The sequence below is a fragment of the Chiroxiphia lanceolata genome, chromosome 3, assembly GCF_009829145.1.
Source record: "Chiroxiphia lanceolata isolate bChiLan1 chromosome 3, bChiLan1.pri, whole genome shotgun sequence".
NCBI classification, from domain to species: Eukaryota; Metazoa; Chordata; class Aves; order Passeriformes; family Pipridae; genus Chiroxiphia; species Chiroxiphia lanceolata.
In genome coordinates, this window is record NC_045639.1 from 110,620,551 (window position 1) to 110,644,463 (window position 23,913).

Here is a 23,913-nt window from a genome sequence, read left to right on the forward strand (position 1 = left end):
ATATACATATTTTCATGTGTGTATATATATATATATATATATACATAAATGTATCTATATATATGTATAAAATATTTTTTCCTTCTCTTCATGTTTTAGGAAAAAAAGCACTATCTATATTTTTATTGAAGAAATATGATCTACTCCATAACTGGTGAGTTTTGCATCCATACTTCAGCACAGGGCTGCTGGGAAAGTCATAGCAGATTCATAAAACCTTCTGGAGTCAGAGGTTGGGCCTTTTCTCTAGGCAATCAGTGCCAGCACTAACCTGTTCTCTGTGTTAGAAGGTTTTGGTGCAATATTCAACAACCTGCTTGCTGAAGTTTATTCCATGTTATTCTAGTCACCAATGTCATGCAAAACACACTAATTCTTCCTTCTTTTATATCTGCTTTCCATATATTTGAAAAAGACCATCACGTCCCTTTGGTTTTTGCCTTTGCATACACATTCTGCAAGGAATATTTTTCTTAAAGGGACCAGTACTGTCTCAAGAGAAAAGAAGTAAAGCATGAAGGTTTGGGATTAAGGACAAATCTCATAAATATTTAGGAAAGGGAAGAAGTGTGATATTGGTAGTGAGGCACTGAAAGAGTTTGCCCAGAGAATCTGTGGCTGCCCCATCTCTGGAAATCTTCAAGGCCAGGTTGGATGGGGCTTGGAGCAACCTGGTCTAGTGGAAGGTGTCCCTGCCCATGGCAGGGGGGTGGAATGAGATGGTCTTTAAGGTACCTTCCAACCCAAACCATTCATGATTCTGTGATGATTCTATGATTCTCAGAGTATATCACACTATATTCAATATTTTGGCCCTAATATGCAAAGTACTTCATCATCTTGGCATGGCATTCCTAAAGACAAAGGAATTCTCTCCTATGGGCAAGATGGAGCCATTCACTGCAAAGAGAGGGCAATCAGGTCAATTATAGCAGAGCCCTGTGCAACTAGTTTACTGAAATTCTCCTTCATAGTCCCTCTCCATGGGAGAAGATGTCACTGGAATCAGCTCAGCAAAGATGAAAGAGTCAGTTCACAGATTTCATAGCCATTTCAGCAGGACAACCTGACTTCATGAGAGATAGACACAGAAATATTTAAACAGGGATAAATTTGTTTTTGAAAAGTTTTGTTTATCGTTTATTACAATTTAATTAAAAGCCATTGATAGTAAATGATGAGGTTTCTGCTGCAGTAAGTTTCTCAAGCAATCATTATTGTGCTGATGATAACAGAATCTTGAAGTCAAAAGCAATAATTAAACTGAGCAAAGAACATCAGAGGAAAAATATTAACTAGGGCATCAATTCATCCTGTTGAGGTGTAATATCTCATGCTTTGCAGTGGAACCTGCTTGTAGTGAAGTCCATCTGGTGCATTTTGAGGCTGTTTCTCAGGTAAATGCCATGACAGAAATGGACACTGATCCCTGAAACTTACTGTCACACAGGTACAAATTTGAAAGGAAGAATGGAAGAGGACACTGCTACAATGGTAGAACTCTCTACAACTTGAGCAAAGTATGGAGGCAGTGATGATTTATGTTCCTTTTGTGATGGGAGTAGCAGATGACAGTCACATTACATGAACACCCATTTTACCATGTCTCCTTATGGGTTCTCATCTATAAGCAACGGAAATGGTCCTTCAACAAATGAGGCAGAGATGACCTTTTTTGGCCGATAGGTGGAAATTAAAGCTCAGAGTACACTGGCTATCATGACACAACACTGAGACACAATGTTTCAAACAGCACCTGGTTCTTGAGCTGTCTCCTTTGAGTCTGGACCACATTTTACACTGCCTAAGTCAAACCTGTTTCTCATTCATGTCTTTATAACTTGCAGCAATACTGAGAATAAACCATATCAGGCCTTAAAGTGTAAACATAGGATTAAGTGATGTGTCTTAGAGACACATCCCATATGATGATTGACTATTTTGGAAACTTCCTTATTTTGTTGGAACATGCTCAGATTGTGATGCAGTGAAAACTTATGCTTCCTGTTTGATCATCAGCATAATTCAAATTATTTGGTAACACATGACCAAAGAAAGAATCTGCTATAGTACCTCATTTGGAAAATGAACCCATGATAATTAATTACTTCCATGAAGTCATTTTATAATCAGTTTTTGACCCATCTCAATTTAGATTTATCAGGATCATCTTTCTTTAATCTGGTATTTACGATAAAATAATATGAAACAGTATCAACAGACATTCTAAAGTCAGGTATTTAACTACTGTTTTTACCTACCCTGAAGCCTGACAGGGTTTCTTTCTTAGCAAAACCACATTCCTGCTCATTTCCCTCTGTGAGCTTTCAGATAGTTATTGTTTCATTACCTCTGGTTGACTGCTCAATAGCCTTTGGCTTTCTATTCTTCCTCTTCTTTTTTAAGAACATCCACTTTATTTGCTTTCTCCTATCTTATGGGACCTTATCTGAATTCTAGGAGTTCACAGGCATCTGACAACAATTCCAAGATATTGTCCATATATTATTTGAGAATCCAATTTATATTTATCTAAGTGTTCTCACAACATTTATTTTTGTTCTAATTTGATTTGTATAACTTTGTTTCTGGCATTCACTTTTTTAGCCATCTTATTTGATTACATCTCACCCTCTTTTTGAAAATGGAAGCAAAAATGTTATCAAATATTTAAACCTTCTTAAGGTTTCTAACGAGTAAGAGAGAAAAGCAGTTTATTAAACTATGTTATTAAACTGTCTTTCTGAAGGATCAAGGGGATCAATCTAAGAAAATGGTAATTAGTGTGACATACAATAGTGTCCATTCCCTCATGGAGTGACCTCAGCCATCAGAGATTTCCCTTTTCCTGGTCAGGAATGGTACCAGATCCTTGCAAGAGTGGATGTGGGCTGAGAGAAAGGACTCTGTCCTCATATGAAACAGTTCTTAAAAATCTGAGGTCTTTGGCAAACGCTAGGATCCATCAAAGGCAGAAAACGCTGTCTTTGACAATTTTAGAGAACTATTGAATGCATATGGAGAAGGACAGGAAGAAGAAGAACAGGGGCGAATTTATGGAGCAGGGTGGTCTGGGACTAAAGTGGTAGTGTCAAACTCTCAATGAAAGGTGAGCTTCGTGTCAGGTCAGAAACACCTGTCATGCTTCTCCCTACTCTGTACTAATTCTCACATTTCAAAATTAGCAGGATCACTTGAGAGTGGGGCATTTTTTCCTTCTGTTGCCACCTCTCTCCTTTCCTCTGTATTCCTTTCATTGAAGTTGTCTGAAATGACACCCCTAGTTTTGACAGTCACTTAACACAATGACAAAAAACACAGGAAAACATGCAGGCTGGGACATCTTGTATGCCCATGAGTTTCTAGAAAAGTGTTTTCCAAAAGACCAGAATCCAGGGGATGTTCCAAAGTGTGGGAAGCCTGCTGATATGCAACAATAATAAATGAAGAACGAGATCTCCTGGGAAAGCCATTGTAACATCAATAACAGAACTGATGCAGGGAGGGGAAAAAGGCAAAATTAATAAAGAATAAATAAATAATAGGGAATGTAATTAATTAATGCTAGTCACCAAAATTTTGCAGAAAACATGTCTCATAAAACAAATGCAATTTAAATATTTGATGATTTTCCAAGGCTGGCTAATTAAGATAATAAAAAAGATATAATCTATTTAGACTTCAGCGTAGTGTTTGACTTTTTGCTACATAACATTTTGATTAAAAAATTGGCTCCACATCATATCAATAAGCCACATGATAAGGAGATAGAGAAGAGGGTAATTCACAAACCTGCAAGAGGGTTTGTCAAAATGAGAAATCATGATGGAGAGAGGATGCTCTTAGTAGGGTTCTGCACTGACTGTTGCTAGGTCTGTTGCTACTCCATACTTCTGGAATGCAGTTTGCAGTCGCTGTTGGTGATATTTGCAGATAACACAAAGGCTGTCAGCATGCTAAATAATGCAGAGAATGAAGCCACAGCACACAGTCATACCCGTCGCTCAGTGAGTTGATCCCAGACAAGGATCAACAGCCAAAGACAGGTAGGAGTGGAGGGGAGGATTCTCAGGCTCAGCATGTGAATCACTCAGCATGAGCAGTGGTGTCTGAGGAACAGGACTGCAATCTCTGCAGAGGGCCAAGGGGGCAGGGAGGTGAATCTTTTCCTTCCACTACCACCCTAATGCTTGCATGTGATGGTGAGGGGTCTGGAGCAAAAGTGTGATGAGGAGCTGCTGAGGTAACTGGAGATATCCAGTCTGGAGAAAAGGAGGCTCAGGGGGAATGTTATCCCTCTCTACAAGTACCTGAAAGGAAGTTCTATATAGGTAACAAGTGACAAGACAAGAGGAAAACGCCTCATGTTTCACCAGGGGAGGTTTGGTTTCGATACGAGGAGAAATTTCTTCATGGAAAGAGTGACAAAGCACTGGAACAGGTTGCCACATGGAAGTGGTGGAATCACCATCCCTAGAGGTGTAGCTGTGGTGCTTTGGGCCATGATGTAGTGATGCACCTGGCAGTGCTGGGTTAATGGTTGGAGCTGATGAACTTAGAGATCTTTTCCAATCTTAATGATTCTATAATTGTCCTTATATATCTTTTCCTTAGGAGAGATCCAGTTTGCCTGGGTTGACTCCCTAACCAACAGCCTTATTTCTGGCTCCTATCAGACCAGTCCTACAGTAACTGCCTAAGTTCCCAGACAAGTAGTGATGACAGATTCCTTGAAGCTCTTATAAAGAAGATCCAGGTGATTTAGGTGGTTGAATATAGGTGAGCAAGATATCTCCTTGGAGGCCTCCGGAGCACACTGCCTATCTCTACTGACCATGCTAGGTATTTCAGCTGTTCTTTCAGGAGGAACTTGACACCGAGACAGATAAACTGCATCATATCCACTGTGAAGCCATGTGGCCTCTGTAAATCTACAGTCTCTACTGATAGGGGGATCTATATCATTCACTCACAGGTATTGGCTAAGAAGAATTTCTTGCTATTAAGTTCATTAAATTAGTCCTGATATGGTTTGAAGCTGGCTCCCTGCCAAGTCTCCAAACCTTACCACAAGAAGTCGTCCCCCCCCGCCAAACCTCAGGTAGAAGAGGGAGAAAAACAATTAAGAAAACCCGAGACGAGAGAGAGACAGCTAAAGTGATATATAAAAATATATTTACACTTATCTTACAGTTATATACAATTGAAATATATACAATTTCACAAGGGAAAGGGAAGGGGGAAGGGGAAAAGGAACAAAACCAAAATAAAATATATATATATCCCTATTAGTAGCCCAATATCTAGCACTAAAAGAGTTAGCAAAGAAATATCTCACTACTTTCCTTGGGACAACCAAGAGTCACTCTGGAACAATCACCAGCAACCTCCGTCTCCCAAGGTCGACAAGGCCTTACCAGGCCTCACTCCCCAACACGGCAGACTCAACAGCAGGGAACCTGCCCCTGCAAACCGCTGGAAGGAAAAGAGAACGAAGGCCTTTCCTCCTTTCTTCTTATAGTCTGGCTTACATAAAAATCGTAGGGAATACTGGATAAATCTGGGTCCTTCCTTGGTTACAAACTGGTCACCAAGGAAGGCCCAGACCAAACTACCACAGTCCAGTGCAACAAAAACCTGATACCATACACGAGAATCACCTTTACTTTCTGTAGTTCATATACTGTGTCAAAAGTTAAGGGCATCCAGAGTTTTCATTAAGACCAAGATATGTCCTGAATTAAATTCTTCCTTGGGAAGGAATTTAGGGTGTGAAAACTGAATTTCCATCTGGTGTGAATTGGGACAAAATCACTGAGTTCCTGGTTTTATGAAGAAATAATGGTCCTTCCTTTTTCTAACAGTCTGTTTTTCTTTTCTCTTTGCCTATATCTCAGTTTCAGTCATTCATAATCCACTCTTCTATTTTTCTATTTTATAGCCATCCCACAGGAGTAATGTGAAATGTAACCAATCAGTATTTGTAAAGCACTCTGAGGGTATCAAGGAAGGGAGTGTATAAATGCAAACTGTTACTATTGCTCTTACATTGCCGCCAAGAGACCTGCAAACAGGAGCAGGTCCCTGTATATTCAGATATACACAGAGTTAGTCACACCCTGTGAAAGAAGCCAGAAGATAAAACCTGTGGAAGTGTGGGAAGATAGAAGTTTAATAAAATATAGGAAAAGGTCGTTCAGGGATTGTTTATGAGTTCAAGACTGAATTGTTGCTCTGCCACAGATTTTTCCTTGGTTTTGCTTCTAGTGCTGTGTTCAATACCTGCTTTGGGAGTATAATTGCACTGTGTTGTCTGTATTGGTCTGTGTGGCTCATAATGTAGAGACCTAGTCTTGCTGGGCTCATCTTACAGTCAGTGTTAATCAATACAGATTTTATGGTGCAGTCCCTGTGACTGTTATTAGACAACCACTTAATGATAAGTAGATCTCATATGATGAGACAAATTATGACCAAGTGTTTCTCTTCGTCGACCATGCATTGCCTGGGGAAGACACAGACAACTGTCCCAGATGTTGGCATCTACATTTCATTAGGCAAATCCCATCCTATAATTACCTCTGTCAGCAGATTGAATGGTGCCAGGGAACATTCCCAAGCACTGGAATGCAATCATCTCTGTTCTTCAATTTTTAGAATGGTACCTGGAATTATTTTGGCCCCAAACAAACAGCACTTTCCCAATGCATTCCTGAGTGTAGCTCAGGTTCCAGCACCAGCCAGGGACTGTTCTGAGTGGTTGGTTTGGATGCAGTTACCCTATTTTAGAGACAGGGATACTTTATTGCTATAGACATAGACAGGCTGTGCCAGGTGGAAACTGGACTCTGGAACTGCTTGGTTTACCAGGAGAGTCATACCTGCAGCTCAGCACCCATCACACTGTGACTGGGAATATTCAGTGGTTCACAAAAATGAACCCCAGTATCCCAGGCTGACAGAATGCTTATAGCCCAATGGATCTGGGCCATTTGAGTAACATCCCATGAGAACAATGCAGGAGAGGCAGGAAGTGAACCATGTTCCCTGCAGGCAGCATTTAGCACTTCACACTCCTGCAGCCACAATCACGCTGTGTTGGGTTTGATTTTTTTGTTGTTTTTTCCTGTTTTGTTTCATTGCTGATTTGTTTTGTTGTTGTTGCTTTGGTTTTGTTTGGTTGCTTTTTTTCCTTTTGTTTTGATTTTCTATATTTTGTTTTTGTATGAAGGTTTTGGGTTTTTTCAAATGTTGCATTTTTCTGTAAAAGACAGAAAGAGAGAAGCTGTGCTGATACATTTTGAAAGGACTCATGACCATGTAGGTTTGCTCTTCATGAAACAGGTTCTCTGGTTTGCTGTTATAAATATCTTAAGGCAATGCAGCTTTTAGGAATAATAAAGTACTTCATATTGAGGCACTTTTCCTAGATAATAAATTAATTAGATTTTATGTTCCTTTTTACCTCTTGTTTAAACCACCATGCCCTCGTGACATTAAACAGTCAACAACACCACTAGGAGAGATTGATTGCATATCCCTTGATTTCATATCAGTCCAAAGGAATAAAGTCCTGAATCTTTACTCCTCATCAGTTTCTGCAACAACTTCTCTTACTACATTCATTCCTGCCCTCACAGGACTCACAGCAAGGACCATTTCAGGCCATCTCCAAAAAAGCAGACTAAGGGGGACAAAATTAGCAGAGGCAACTGCAATGAAGGAGAAGCAGGAAGCCTCTTGGGAGGATCTTTTATGAAGGTGGTCTCTTCCACAAGACCTACAGTATTGCCTTTTGATTCTGATCTCACCCTTGTAAACAGAAAATAACAGTGCTGTATGGCATCACCCTCTGGTCTGGTCTAAACAACAACACTGCCCTCCATTCTCCATAAGGAGGAGAAATAACACAAGACAAGTATACAGGATGTTGTCAGACCAAGAATTAATACCATCTATTTTCTTACTGGGATTCCTGTGCTTAGGAGAGGCTTTTCCGCCTTCCTTTGGAACTGTAACATTAAAAATACATTGCAGCAGCTTCCCCAGTCAGTTTGAAAACTCACAGCATACATTTGGTGTCTGTGTAAAGCCCTTAAGGAGGATGTGGGTAGCAGGTATAATTGACAGTTCCACAGATCTCCATCTAGGGATGGATTGCAGCAGACACCTTTGTTTTCAAAGTACTTTTCCAAATGCGCAGGGACATGAAAATCAAGTCATATAGTGACAGAAGAAATGAATATTCATTGTTTGCCTTTTATGACAGTAGGAAGCACAGAAGCAAGAGCTGAAAAGATGGGGTTTAATTTTTCCAGAAGTGATAAGGAACACATGTGGGAGCACATTTGTTTGATTTTTTTACTCATCTGAGGTAGCTTCCTCAGTCATTTCCATTTTCTTCGGATGAATCAATATTTTCTCTCTCACAAAAGAAAACAAAACCACAACTTAACCTCCCCACCCACACAGAACATATTACTTAACTGCCTGCTGCTCCCAGCTACCTTCACAAGCTGTCTTCTTACAGCATTTTAATTTTTCAGTCCTCTCAAGAAATATAATATCATTATAATTATGCATTTTATGATGCTCTTACTTGTTATAGATCTGCAGCTCCTTGGTAATATTGGATGCTTTTATCAGGTAACAATGTGAATTAGTTGTAGATTTTTAGAAATTGTGAGGATATTTTTGAAATCAAAAGAAAACCTAAACAGGGGGAAAACCTGTTTATTTCTTTTTAATAAATTTCCAAGAAGCTTTCTAATTTTTGGTTAAAACCCTGAAATTTAATAAGATTTGCAGCATTAATCGGGGGGGGGGGGAATGTTTAAATATGTTCCCAAAAGCTTCATTTTTGAATTTACAAGCTTTACTTTTCAAAGCTAAAATAACTTGTGTGTTGTAGGAGAGACAAAACAATCTGCCAGTCTGCTAAACATAGAATAAAGCACTGGGTTTATGCTTAATATTTTTCAAAATCTCTTTTTCGTATTTGAAAGAATTGACCAAGTTTTTCCAACAAATATTAACCTCTTGTAAACCCCGGCTTGGTAATCTTTACTCGTGTGAGCATATTTTAGCAACTTCACCAACTGCTCTGCATCTACTTAAGGAAATAGAACCCAACTGGGGGACTAAAACTTTTGCAATAAAGCTGACCATTTGAAAATATATCAGTACATAACACCATACTTGTTTCCTCCCATACCAGAGTTTCAAAGGCTCTTTAGCATCTATTCCTTTTGCTATTACCACTACAACCTTCTGCAGCTTTACTGACAGGATGACTGTCCATGTTTTTCATCAGTCTCAGGTGTTTCTGTATTAAATCTCCAATGTCAGTAGGTGCAGGTTTCTGGTCCTACAGGGCCTGACATCCTCCCCAAAAGGTACGAGGTACCTCAGTGTTTCTTACCTTCCACTTCTGCAGCTGGCAGGGTTTTCTCAGCCATTTTCAAGACCACCACGTAACACAAAACCAAACCTGCCAATTCAACTACAGTAACCACAGTTTTTGCTTTTTTTCCCTGAAGGGTCGCACCGGCTTTTACATCCTTTCTCCAGTGCTCTCATTTCCCAGTAGGATACACAGACACTCTCTGTCTCCCTGTTCCCAGCCATGCCCACCCTGTGCAGTGCTGGCCCTGCAGTTTGAGGAAGCTCAGAACTGAAAGGAGAATTCCTACGAGATTTTTCATTAAAATCCACATTTCTAAAACTAAACTTTATATCACATTAGAGTTTTTCCTTCCCAGTTCAAGCTAGAAAATCATATAAGTGTATGAACATGAACTGCTAGTCGGTCTGAAGTCTGTTTTACACAGCCTCTGTGGCTATTATGAATCATCCCTCTGCTTTTATTTCACTATTTAATGTCTTTTTATACCATAAATTTTTACTATATCCACCCAACTATTAAACCATAACAACCTAAATTCGCTATGTCAATAGGACCATTTGTGCCTTTACTTGCTTGTGAATCAACATATGGCAATCTGGCTCCTTGACACCCAATCTACCTTTCTCAATACCTAATCAGTGCACCTACATTAACCCCTCAAGCCTATTAATAATTCTTATTTAAACTACTGGCAAGTTTACTGTGTCTCAGTAACCCTCTGAGCTGAACACTAGTAGAGCCACATCAGAGTATTAGAGGGACTGTTCCTTTCCTCCTTTCTTTAGGATACCCTGCAAGTAAATTTGATTTGCTTTGACTTTCTGCTCTGTAATGCCTTTTCCAAAACCATGTCTACCTTGCCCTGTGCTGTAATCCCATTATTTTCTTTGTGCCGAGTCATTTGTTTCCAAAATGGTCTCTTTTCTGGGAATAAGCAACTCCAATTATTTTCCTCAGATACAGCTGCATTTTTTCCAACCTGAATCTTGTTTCAAATATTTCTGAGTGTTTTGAATCTCTCCTTGTGGTTCACTATTTCTCTGGGCTCCAGATTCTGTGAAACAACGCTCAGTTCCCCAGCTAACAACCCTGACATGCCTGTTATTCCCCTTTAAAGAGGATTCATTGGATGACACCAGGGAGGATATAAATATCAGCACATCCCAGCACTGTTCTCAGAAAAGGTGCTGATGCCCTGCTTGTTTCTGAGACGTACTTCAAGCCGACTTTTTAGATCCTCCATGGATTTTGCCATTTGGGATGACCAATGTAATGCATTGCTCGCTTTATCATCTGTGTTTCCTGCAGGGTAAAACTTTCAGGCACCTTCAGATCAGCAGTATCTAGGCCACTACATAAAAACAGCCTGAATTTGAAAAGCATGATGTGCTTGCAGCACCCATTCAAATATCTAAAAATTAAGCCAGTTTACCGTCACTAATGCCAGATTATACATTACTGTGTAGTCTCAGGGACAGGCAAGACAAACTGGCAGTGCCCTTTGGCACTATTCTCTATTCTTCTGCTCAGGAAGGAAACAGCATGTACTCAGTCACACCTTTCATTGCACCTCTTTCTTTGCCCTCTCTTTGCATGGTCTGTGCCTCAGCAATGGCGTGTTGGAATGTTCCACTGCAGGATCCTGATGCACAGGAGTTGTCCAAGACCTGTAGAAACTGCAGAAAAAATATCCTTTGCCATATCTTATTTAGACACTAGAGGGACTTGCTCCTCCCAGGGTGGTCGAGGCTACTTGTACTGTGTTCCTGAATTCTTCTTGTGGTCTCTTGCTGAAGTGAATCGTCTCAATTGCTTCCTGTGACCTAACAGCTCAGTGGGGAAAGGTTTTAAGCAGAAAAAAAGGGTAAATTTAGATTATATATTAGGAAGAAATTCTTTACTGTGAGGGTGGTGAGGCACTGGAAGTGTTCAAGGCCAGATGGGATGGTGCTTTGAGCAACCTGGTCTAGCGGAAGGGGTCCTTGCCCATGGTCTTTCAGATCCTTTACAACCCCAACCATTCTGTCATTCTTGATCTGGTCAAGCTCCTGAGCCACAATCAGCTCTGTGAATGACTCACTGGGTAAGGCTATGCAACCAAGGGAGTTGACTGCAGGTTTCTCCCTGCCAGACCAGATCCCAACACCATATAAGCCACAGAAGCAATAAGAGTCAAGGACCCAAAGGCTCCAGGCAGAGTTTCTGCACTCTCTGCTGAAGTCCACAGTGCTCAGGTATCTCTGCCACCAGCACCCATAGCTTAGACATGGTGATATACTCTGTCAAAGGCTGTTACAAGCCTCCACATGTAGAAATTAAGAATCAGGCTCTGACTTCCCACACAAGGTCTCACTTATGTAAGTACAAAGGCTCAATAAAGCCTTTGCATTTAGACTTTATTCACTAGGAGCACTCAACCATTGGCATAAGTGCATCATAAAATAGACAAAGAGCTGTAATTTGTACCAATGGAGCTTAGCATTTCCTGGAGTTGTTGAGGCAGATTTCCATCATAGGCAATATCTTAAGATGTGCAAATAGGTGGCTGAGAGGGTTTTTCTGCAGAATTTCCCACCTTAGACCTCTCCTTTGTGTTGCCTGTAAGAACTCCAGCCCACATTTGCAGATCAACAATATTTAGGCTACTAACTAAAAAAAAGCCTGAATTTGAAAGGCATGATGTGCTTGCAGCACTCATTCAAATGCCTAAAAATTAAGCCAGTTTTACCAAGGCAGTTTTGAATCTTAGCCACTGATTTCAGTCATGTAGGTTTCCAATCCAGTGCTCCCAGCCTCTCTGTTCCTTGGAGGAATTTCATGTTTCCACACTTCTGAAGGACTTCAGGCCCCTAATCTGAATCACTGTCTCTGCAACCTAACCCTTCAAAGCCCTCAAAGACGAGCTCCTTCTTTGCAAGTCCTGTTCATCAACACAGAATCATAGGATGATTAAAGTTGGGAAAGACCTCTAAGATCAAGTCCAACCATTAGTAGCAGTAAAAACAGGTGTGTAGGGGTGTCAGCATCAAAGGCATTGTTGAATATGCTGTTTTTCTTCAAAATACTGATAAATACTTCAAGTTGAGCACAGTCTGCTGTTTGTCTAGTCCTGAATTGGACAGACCCTGCAAACTGACATTATCAAACTTCCCAGTTTCCACTCACCCTTCTGTTTCTGTAGGGCTTTACAAGGGAAAAGCCTTGTTCTCTCAGACTTTGCACAATGTCCTTGGTCTCATCCCAAAATAAATAATTTCTGCTTGACAAAACTAGCTGAAATATAGCAGAAACTTGGTGAAGGGAGAGACGCCAAGTCGAGATCTGCGTTATTTTGGGGGTTGTTTTTTAATTGCATTTAGAATTACAAATATGAAGCTCATGCAAAGCTAGCCTGCCTTTCCTCCTTCCTTTCCTGCAAGGGGCTGTCAGGTCTGCTGGGGCTGGATCTGCTGTCCTGAGCAGTCCTGGCTGAGGCTCCCGGAGGAGCAGAGCTTGCTGCCTGGAGAGTTGGTGGGCAGCTCGCCTGCTGCAAACGCATTTCTCTGCTGCTCGCCTTTGGTCCGGAGAGCTGCAGAATTTTTCTCCTCTTATGTAATGGTCTGCTGGTATCTTTGCTCGGAAAACCTCTTTTTCATCTGGAGGGTGTCAGGAGCCGCGTCCTACCTCTCCTGGGTCACTGCTGAGAGAGCAGCTGGCCGGGAGAGATGTGCCAGGGCGTGGGGCAGCAGAAGGGAGCAGCTCCCCTCCCCTTCCTCCTCTTGTCCCCAGCCTTTCCCTGGGTCACCCTCCTCCTCGTAGAAGCACGGGGCAGCTCCGCCTGGGCGACCACGGGCAGCAAATGGGGGAAAAGGGGAGAGGGGAAATCTGTGCTGGAGCGGTGTGTGCCGGGTGTTCCCCCGCCCCGAGAGCCACAGCGCGGCTGGGGCAGAGCCGAGCGCGACGGGGGGATGCGGTGGGACATGGGGACGAGAGCGGAGCCCGGCGAGGGGATGCAGCAGCCGCGGGACCGGGGGATGGAGAGGGGAGTGCAGCGAGGGGATGCAGCAGCCGCGGGACCGGGGAACGAGAGAGGAGCGCGGCGGTAGCTGCTTCTGCTGCTGCTGTAGGAAAGCGGTTCGCCAAGTCCCCGAGCCGGAGCTCTCCCTTCTCCGGCAGCCGGTGGGGATGGGGAGGAGGGGGCGAGGGAGGGGCTCAGTGGGGTCGGGGGACGTCAAAATGCAGCATCATCCTCCTGCCCCGGCAAATTCCGTCCGTGTGTGTGTGTGTGCGTGGAGGGGAGAAAGCGAGCAGTGCGGGGGCACTGCCTGCACCGCCCCGGAGCAGCTGGGCCGGGCGCCGGGCTGTGCGGGGCGCGGAGCGGAGCGGGCACTGCGGAGCTCCCGGTGCAACGCCCGAGCCTCGCCGGAGAAAGGGGGGCACCGGGAGGGAGGGGAGGGAGGGGAAGGGGGGCGGCGATGATAGCTGGCTCGGGGGGAGGGAGGAGAGAGAGCGGAGAGGGGGGCGAAAGAGAAAGAGGGAAAAAAAGGCAAGGACCCCCCCCGTCCTCCTCCCTCCCCTGCTCGGTCCCTTCCACCCCCGGCACACACACACACACCCGCACGCACACACACACCCCATTGATCAATATTTGGCTGTCTTGCTGCAACTTGCTGCAGTCTTTTAAAGGAGTAGTAGAGAGAGAGCGAGAGAGAAAGGGAAACTGGCAGGAAGGGGTAAGGAGCTACACATGTCACATGTGCTTTCTAAGACGGCCAGGAGCATCTGCAGGCTGGATCTGGTGGAGGATGCTGCGGCAGGTGATACACAGAGGGCTCCAGTCGTTTTTCTACAAGCTGGGCTTATTCGTGAGCAGGCATCCGGTGTTTTTCCTCACTGTGCCCGCAGTCCTGACCATCATCTTCGGCTTCAGCCTGCTCAACCGCTTCCAGCCTGACACTGACCTGGAGAGCCTGGTAGCCCCCAGCCACAGCCTGGCCAAGATCGAGAGGAGCTTAGCCAGCAGCCTTTTCTCCCTCGATCAATCCAAAAGCCAACTGTATTCGGACTTGCACACCCCGGGGAGGTATGGCAGGGTGATTCTCCTCTCCAAACCCGGAGGCAATATTTTGCATCAGGCTGATGTGATCCTGCAGATCCACCGAGCCGTGCTGGAAATGAAGGTGAACTACAAAGGCTATAATTATACTTTTTCCCATCTGTGTGTGTTGAGAAATCAGGATAAGAAATGCGTGCTGGATGATATTATTTCAGTGCTAGAGGATCTGAGGCAGGCTGCCCTCTCCAATAAGACAACAGCCAGGGTGCAAGTGAGCTATCCCAACACTAAATTGAAGGTATGCTCTTACTGCATGCTTTTGCCAATTAAAGAGGCAGCACTTCATTTCTTGTCCTAAACAGCAAAGAGGAATATAATCATATCTATCTCTCTCTATCGAAATGTGTGTGATCTGGGCTTTCCTTGGGAAGCAGCTGAATCCGATGCCTTGCTATTGTTCTGGGAGAGGAGGGAGGGTGGGGGACTGGATGCTACTGAAGCAGGAGAAGCAGGGAGCAGAGAGCTTGAGCACCGGGAGACCTTGCAGTGCCCTGAAGGTTCAATATATGGGGGGGAAAGGGACAAGAGGTCGGTGGGTGGTTCAGAGCTGGGTTGCACTATCACCTTTTCCAGCCTCACTGCTGTAGTGGGATAATTTATCTTTAGTGTGCCCAGAAAAAGCTTTCCTCAAAGACACAGTGAGTTCCTATATCTGCCTGCCCCTTCCAGTGCTGTAGGAGCAGCAGGAGGTTTGGGCCAGAAGCAAATTCAGGTGTCCTGCCTTCTTTACCTGCATGCAAAGAAGGGGAGGTGGGATTTTTTTTTTTCCTCTCAGTGTGAAAATTATTAACTCCGTCGCTGATGGATGGGCTGGAGTTTTGGGATGGATACCAACAGCTGGAGGCTTCCAGCAAAGTTGAAACAAGGTAAAAGGTGAAAGTAGTTTCAGTGGTTCCAATTAAAAGAATAAACAATGTGGCACGAATTATGTCAGGACTATTTCCCTGGCATGAAAGCTCCCATCTGCTTTCCCTCCCATCTGAAGCAGCCCAGCTCGCCAGGACTAACCTGCGGTGAGTAAATAAGGTACAAAGTTTGCAGGCGGCTCAGGGAAGAACTTTCTGTGGATTACAGTGTATCTGCATTCTCCCTTGGGCATTGCACCAGAGGCAGGATTTATTTACCAGAGTGTAACAAACTCCCTAGCACCCTATTTAGTCATGGCTCAGGTCATTGGGAGGAGGATGCAGTCCACCAGAGATCTTTGGGGTTACCTGTCCCTCTTTTTTCAAAGAGTTCCTCAGGGATGAGGGAGGTAGTGCTCTTGCAAGTACCAGCACCAAGATCCTGAAACCAAAATTTGTTTCTTCCTGTTCATTTACAAGAAAAAAAAAAAAAAGATAAAGTCAGTTCCTGTCCCAAAATCTGAAACAGAGACATAGATTGTTTTTACTGGTCTCCTTGCTTCAGTAAAAGGGCCAGGTGGGACAGCTGGGATTTGGTCCTGTGGCTGTAGATGTTACAGTAATTGCTTTGTGCAGAGTTGTGGCTGTTTGAGCTGAGTGTGTGGAAATGAAAAGGTGTCCTTGATGCTGCTGGAAAGTACTGAGTGCAAGGAGTACTCAGAAAAACAAATTATTCTGGATTAAATATCCCTGGACAAATTTTATCTTCTAGTTGGCCGCAAAGACAATCCCACTATTGCAGAATTAAAGTGCTTCTATTCCATTTCGTTTGTCTTTAAAGTTAAGATTAAGGTAGTTCAGTGGAGAACACTGATAATCTAGACTAACATAATTGTAATGCACTTTTGTACAGAAATTGTCATCCCACTCTCTCAATCCAGATTAATTTTCTTGTGTAGAGAAACACTAACTGAGTTTGGCAAAACTAGGATGGGGTCACCTGCAATGTGTTTTTTTACTAGAATAGTGCCTACAGCTCCTCCTTTTTTAAAGATAAAGGCAAAGGACAAGATATGTGATCTAGATTAGTGACCTACTGGAATAAAAGTGCTTGGTAGATAATTCACACAGAGAGTAAGGTTTTCCCAAAGCATAGATGTCTGACTCTAAGCACTGCAAAATATCAGCCCAGCACCTTCAAACCCCCAAGTAGTTGTTGTATATCATCTTCTGGATGAAGGAATAAATGCTCCTATGTATCTCAGTTTAAAGTTGGACAGAACAGGCAGCTTTCTACCCATTTTCCAGTGAAAGAACATAAACCCACCAAAATCTGTGACTGTGTTTCAGAGAAAAGCCAGCAATTATAACCTATTTCTGTGGAAAAGGAGAGTTCCTGCTTTTACTGAGAAAAAGAAATACACTTTGCCACAATTTTTTGTCTTCAGGTACTTTTTTGTGGAACTATGGTCAGCCCTGAATCTGCGCTGGTTTTCAGCGATGGTGTGTCCACAGAGACTCACCTCCTCTGGTCTCTTTGGCTCCAGCTGCTGGGAATAAATTACTATTTTGTATAGATTAATTCTCTAGGTCATCCCTGTCATCTCTGTTGTCCCATCTATCAAGGGTTAGGAAGGTGTATGCTCTCCTTCAAGCCATGAACAAAATCTTGGGTTAATCGAGGCTCACGGGCTATTTACTGATCTCCCTCTCTTTGCACCTCTGAGCAAAAGCTGTGGAAATCCAGGCCTGTGTTGCTTGTTCTGAGGTGTCCAGCTGTGCTTAACCAGAAATATCTCAGATGCTGCACCCACTAGGGTAGATCAGTTTCTGGGTGTTCAGTGGGGGGAAACAACCCCTGTGGCTGTATCTGTGAGGGTTTTTATTTCTTCGCTCTTGAGTTGTGACATGAAGGAGCAGTTGTGGCTAAACCTCATGGGACTGCAAATGAGAGGGCCAAATCTGCCTGCTCTTATTCAGTGTGGACCAGAGCTCATCACATTCACCAGTCCATGCCCTTGGGATTCTTCTCAGCTAAACTTTTCTGCATCATTAGGACCCAACAGATCTTCTAGGTTGCCTCATTTTCCCAAAGGTCACGTTGCTTGATTAATACTGGTAGATTTTGCTGTCTTTTTCTTTTAATAATGGCCTCAGACTGAACAAAATTTTTCTAAGAACAATATGGGGATTTACAAAGCACGAAGGTGCCCCAGATGTGTTTAGTCTGCAGTTGACATGGGTCAAGTGTCAAACTGTACTGGTTTGAGAACCACAATGACTATGTTAAGCTGCTCCAACCTCACTCCTGCTCCATGTGGGAGCTGCAAAAACACCTTGTAGTTTTTCATTTCCCTCAAGCCTTGTGAGCAGCTCTCACTTTGTGCTTCTTCTCATCTCCTGATGGAGGCCAAATTCATTCAGTTCTCTGAGGTGAGGCTGGCTGAAAGCTGACTGAGGGTGAGCTCTTGACAGGTCTCCCATGGGAACTTTGTGGGAGCCGTCTGAGCATGTTTAAGCAAACTGCTCTAGTTTTGAAACAGCTCTTATTCGACTGCAAAATCTGGTGAAACTGCTCTACTTTTGCTGAGGAAATCTGTATGTGGAGGGTGATGTTTGTTTAACCATTACTTGCTGTATGTTGAAAGAGGTTGTAGCCCTGAATACTTCTATCTTCACTGCCTTTCTGTGAGTCAGGAAGCCTTGGTCTCTCCACTTGCCAGAGAAGGAGCAGAGACAAGGCACTCACATTCAGAGCGCAGACTGCAGCATGGTTTCCAACTCCTGAGATGGGTTTAAAATCCACTCTGGCAACACAGGGGTCATTGTAGGCTAGCTCGGGTGAACTAGGCTATAGGAAAACGCCGGCTCCCGTTGCTTTGGGGACAGTATCTATCCTCTTCACGGTTATTGCTACGCTGCAGTCTGCAGCCCAGTCAGAGAGTGACTTGCCCAAGGTCATGCAGATAGACGGTGGTGGAGCAGGGAAACAAAGCTGGATATATGAAGTCTTGATGAAGACTTTTGAGATACGTCCTGGAGAAAGATTCCTCATGCTTTCCTCACTCCAGGACATAGAAATGGCGCTCCTGTGCTTGGGGTCTGGATTGTTCCCTAACTGCATAGATTGAGCAATCTACACTGACCATCAGTCATCAAACTGTTAAATCTCAAGTGTTGTCAAAACTTGACATTATTTTTGTCAGTTGAGACCTTCAGGACAGTGCCTGGATGTGACTTGAGGGACAGCATGGGAAAAGGTTCACTCCTGGCTGTTATATCTACTCTGTCCTCGGCATAACAGCGTGCAGTGTTCTTAGAAGTGGACACATTGTGCCCTTGGCCCCAGTGTTGGGGCTAAAGTGTGGTCTGAGACAGAGTTTATCCATTGGTATAGATGGAATTATTGATTACATGGGGATTACTTCTTGTGTAGAGTCAAATATGAGGGAAGAGATTTTTTTTCACCCTAATTTGTTAATAAACCCAGAAAATTTGCTGTCCTATTCTGGAAAAAGAAAATAATAATAATAATAATAATAATAAAAAAATTATTTCTGAACACAGTCCTTACCCAGAGGGAAAAAAACCCACGAAAATATTTTTTCTGGTATTTCACCTTTACCATTTCTTTTCATGTTTATTTGCTAGTTTGTCTGAGAAAAGATAATAACTGAGAACTTGCCTCTCTGAGATCAGAATGAATATGACAACTGCTGGTTTAAAGGAATCTTTTTCAACAGATTGGTTTCTGTAATACTGCCTTCAATTAATTAAGTATCAGTCATTTATGAACCCTATGCTAAACAGCAACCAATAAACCAGAGATCTCTATTACCACATTTGTGATAAACACATCAGCTGGATATTGAATCTGTTCTTGCATAAGCACAAAAGTTACTTGCATTCACTGAACATCTTGAAACCTCTAAGTGCAGATTTGGTAATGGCCAGATTCTCAATTTTTCTCACACTAACAGCTGTACTTTTAAACGTGTCTTGCTCCATTTGCATTCGTGGAGTCTTTCTCACTGCTCTAAGATTAATCCCTCCTTAGATGTCCCTGAGGCATGGGCCACCTCCATGAGACAGAGAGGATATAAAACCAGAGCCCACCTACATCAGAGTAGGCATCTGTGCACCATTAATGTCCACAAACTGATTATTCCTTCAGTAAAATCAGTTAAAAAATAAGATTAACTCCAAGGAGCAGGTGCTTCCTCAGAGACAATTTGGCTCCGTACCCATTTGTGATACCCCCCTCCCCAATCCAAACCCATGGGTCAGAATCTTGTGAAGTGCTCCGTGGCTGGCAAAAGCTGCTAAGTCAAAGCAAAATAATAAAACGTGCAGGGAGAAGATCAGAAGAGGAAGGCTGGAGGCTGCAGATAGTTTTCATCTCAGCCTCTCAGATCAAGACAGGATTGGGCAGGCTGAGCTCGGAGTAGCTGCTCAGCATGAAAGCAAGCGGAAAATGTTTGAAGGCTGATAGCATCTTCTGTCTCACAGGTTGGGAAACTTACTTGAGAAAAAAAAACCCTTTTGTTCTTCCAACTCTGTTTCCATACTGGCTGGCAGGACTAGGAAGGGCTCCTCACCCTTCTCACCTGGATGGGCTGGTGGAGCCAGCAAAGACTGCAAGGAAAATATTCTCCATTGACCTTTTGGGTGACCTTGGTTATCTGCTTCATGCCATCACCACCCTCCCTGCGATTCCACTTTTTAGTTTTGTCAGCACTTGCTGGGGGATGTGGCCTTTTGTTCAGTGCCAGGTCTTGATGTGAATAATAATAGAGAAGCAATTGGAAGGTTGTTTAGGTAGAGAGAACAGGAAGATGCAATCGAAAAGCCCTTCAGTTAGTAGCAATGGCTCATCCCCATGGATCTTGGATAGTTGTCAACTGCTTGCCAAAGGAAGAAAGCCCAGTACCACTTTGCCATCTTCCTACAACAGATAGTCCTCTGTGGACATAAACAAAATACTTATTTCCTTTATTAAATATTTGGTTAACACTTGGCAGTGTTAACACTGACATAGTATCCTACGCCTTTACAAAATATCTTTGGAGCCCCTTACTGTACTGGCTGTGTGAGCTGTTGGAGGGCTCTGAAATTCTCTCTTTAGGTTTACAATGAAAGTAAAGAACATGTGTCATATTTCCAGAGAAAGATGCTTTTGAGGAGAGGTTTGGAGAGGAGAGGAGATCCTTAAACCAGCTTTAACTTTTTAAATACATGCTCTATGGTAGAAGTGAGAGGAACTTTGTAAGGACAAAATTAGATTAATAAATATGGCCAAAAAATTCTTAAATTATTTAACATCCTTTACGTGTATGTGTCTATGCATATTACATGCATATCTTTGTCAGGTGGTAAACAATGATGTAGGTAAGGCTGTGCTAGACATTTCAAAAACAGTAATCTAATAGCAAAACCTGTATTAAACCTCTTCAAACATTGAGGGATAAGAGACCTCTTTGCACTCTGCATAGTGCTTATTACAGATGTCACAGTGAAAAAAACTGCTGACTGGTTTTTCAAGTGAATTGAGTTCGGAAAATCACGATCTCACATTTCTACTGAAAGCTTTTAATTTGTGCAGGTCCCACATCCACTGCACCCTCCTAGTGCAAACAGTGAGACATGGCTGGGACTTGAGCTGTGAAACAGCTTTAAAAACGGATGAAGAAAAGCAGGTGCTGTGTGTGATGGAAAGGAGAGGGGAACGCAACAGGAGGCTAAAAGGGCAAACTATAAAGTCTTTTAAACCTCTCTTTCTTACTATGTTAGTCCTTTTCTCTGTTTTCCTACCTACCAAGGTGTAAGATGCTCATGTGGAGAATAGACAGTAAAGGAAGTTCTTGGAAGTGGGGCTGTGAGGCATCCTACGAAGGGAGAGAGCAGTGACAGAGCTCCTGAGCATTACAGAGACGATCACATGCAGTGGCACGTGTCATTGCCCTAGCCCTGGATTCACCAGGTGGGAATTAGCCTCACTTTTACACTGGTCAGGCCATTTGGGAGCAGGAGCCTTGGGTGCAGTGCTGAAGGCCTTTGATGACACTAGCAAGGGTGACCTGATGGCAGCGGGAAGATTTCCAACTTTAAAGAATTACTGTAGAATCAGCTCAAGGGCAAACTCATAATAATTTCTTAGTGGGCAGCTCTGGTATTGAACAGAAATTTTGCTGAAGCTTTTTTTCTTCCTTAACACCACTCACACATTGGTGAGCAATTCCTGCACGATGCCAGTTCTGCACATCCAACAGTGGCTCTGTGACACACCAGACAGCCTCACAGCTGTGAGTTGGCCAGATCAACTTTTCTCACTGGTTTTATATTTTGCCACCACATATGCCCTCCTTCATTCCAGCCTTGCCAGTAAACTGGTACCACAGCCAGGGAGCTGCTGGGTGATCCTGGGTTGACAGACTGGCATGTCACTGCCTGGGTAATATTGCAGAAGATTTTGGTCTGATAACAATCTCTAACTAAGATGGAAAAGTTAGTTGGCAGCACAGGCATGTGATGCTTCCTGAGTATGTACGATGGCAAATGCTTTGGTGTCTCACAGAATAATTCTTCTTTAGAAATACCGGTTGCATAAGCCCTAAAGCCTAGTTATCTGCTCTGAGGGCACCAGAAAAAGTAAAGGGCAGTTCTGCCTAGCTGCCCCATACCTCTGAATGCAAAGCAAGTCACAGAGACTCTCAGGGTAATGCAGCCCACCTACAAAGGACATGCAAGTGGGATTAAATAAGGGCTCCTAATATGGTCCAATCTAATGATTTCCTTGATCAGTTGGTAGGAGACCCAGGAGCTGCCATTGAAGACCTCTATAGGGAAGCCCAAATGCCTGACGTGTATCCTCTCACAATATATAAGGAACATGAACACCACCCAAACAACTGGTTCAGGGGGCACCTAAAATTTATGCCCAAGTTTGGTACTGAAACAAGACAGAAAAGTTGCCCTTGTGTAAGACAGGGTCTTGCTTTTATTACACCTTGAGTAATTGTTTCCACCAGCATTACCCAAGTGTTGTCAGTCTGGCAGGGAGGTGTTAGTATTACCACATACATGGTGCATTTTTGCACGTGTCAAACAGCTTCCTAAAGGGTGCTACGATTCAGCAGTGGCCATGGAGCATTTTACTGCTTCTGTGCTAAATCTTGTATTGCCTGTGCTAAATCATGTATTATCTGTGCTGTGCGTAGGGCTGGCCTGTAAAATTTCAGATTAATCTTTTCCTATCAGACGGTTTAGTACTCTTGAAACCAAAAGCATCTGTGAAACACTGTCTACCTTGACCCTGATTTCATTTCGGAGGATGACAAGAGAAGGGTAGTTTCCCTTAGTTTCATTTTGACAGGCCACCAACAAAATGTTTCCTTTTTTTTTTTTTTCTCTTTTTCTCTCATATTATACTTTGGGTTAGAAAATGAAGGAGATAAAAAAACCAAAATCACTTTAAAAGGAAATGTTTTCCCATGTTCAAACTTCGGGGAAGGAAAATCACAGCCAGAGGCTCTGCCTGGCAGGAACCCTGCATGGCTGAGGACACAGCCCAGGCTCCCTGGACACGAATGTACCCCCAAGAGGATGCTCTGGCTCTTGTTAATGTTGTTTTTCACTGGAGAGCAAGACACTACATTGATGGGCCAAGTGGTCCTGGCTTCCAGTTTTCCAAGTAGGTTTAGTTTGTAAAAAAATTTGCAGTCCATTGAGAAGAAAGATGCTGTTAGCAGTACTTCATTATGCAACTCCATCTCTTTGATGGGATTTGTGACTTAAATATAAATCACCTTTTTCCTAACCATTTTCCAGGATGGTTTCTTAGAGCAGATTTTGATTCATGAACCAAACACATTAACAAATTCAGTGCAGAGTAGATGAAACCTGGAAACATTCATGTGCATTTTTGTCCCTAAAATCTACACTTCAATTTGTTCATTTTCTTGACTCTTACCAAGGAAGGGAGGTTTAATTCACAGATAAGCACAAAACATCCCCCAAAAGAGATTTCAACTTTTGCATCCAGATGAAAAATCCATTTCTCCTCAAAAGCGGCTGGAACATGTCGTAATAAATGCTCTAGTAGTGTTTCTTTGTTAACTAACCTTAATTTTCCTACCCATAACTGATTTCCCATGTTCATGTAGAAAACACTGGTCACCCAGTTGATGCACAACAGATTTATCACAGTAAATTGCACAGAAATTTGGGACACCAGCAGAGAAATGCAAATATTTCTGAAGATTTACAAATTTCTGTCCATTCATTTCTTTCCCCAGGCTTCAAGATTAGCACAAATATTAGGTTTTAGGTATATACATTTAAAAAAATTTCTCAAGCTTGATAGGCTTAAGAGCTCCACTGCTCTCATAAAGTATTTGATGTTTTGGTTTTGAGAACTTCATTTTAGAGAAAAGAGAGCTTTGGGTTTGGTTTGGGGATTTTCTTTTGGTGGGTTTTTTTTTGTTTGTTTGTTTTCTCCTAAAAGAATAAAGGTTGTATTCTTACTTTTACCATTTTCTTGCCTCAAGTATCAGATTTTGGAGGTGGGA

General features: G+C 42.9%; 1 protein-coding gene across 2 annotated transcripts in view; it reads left to right on the forward strand.

Moving 5' to 3' along the window:
* Positions 1 to 13,976: 13,976 nt before the first annotated feature.
* The window catches only part of PTCHD4 (patched domain containing 4), an 83,839-nt gene continuing 73,902 nt past the window's right edge, over positions 13,977 to 23,913 (forward strand). The window contains exon 1 of one of the 2 annotated variants that reach the window (XM_032683881.1): positions 13,977 to 14,565. In XM_032683881.1, coding sequence (XP_032539772.1) covers positions 14,140 to 14,565 — 426 coding nt within the window. In that variant the 5' untranslated portion in view covers positions 13,977 to 14,139. Of the gene's footprint in view, positions 14,740 to 23,913 lie in introns of both variants that reach the window. The other variant, XM_032683880.1, reaches the window with a different exon arrangement.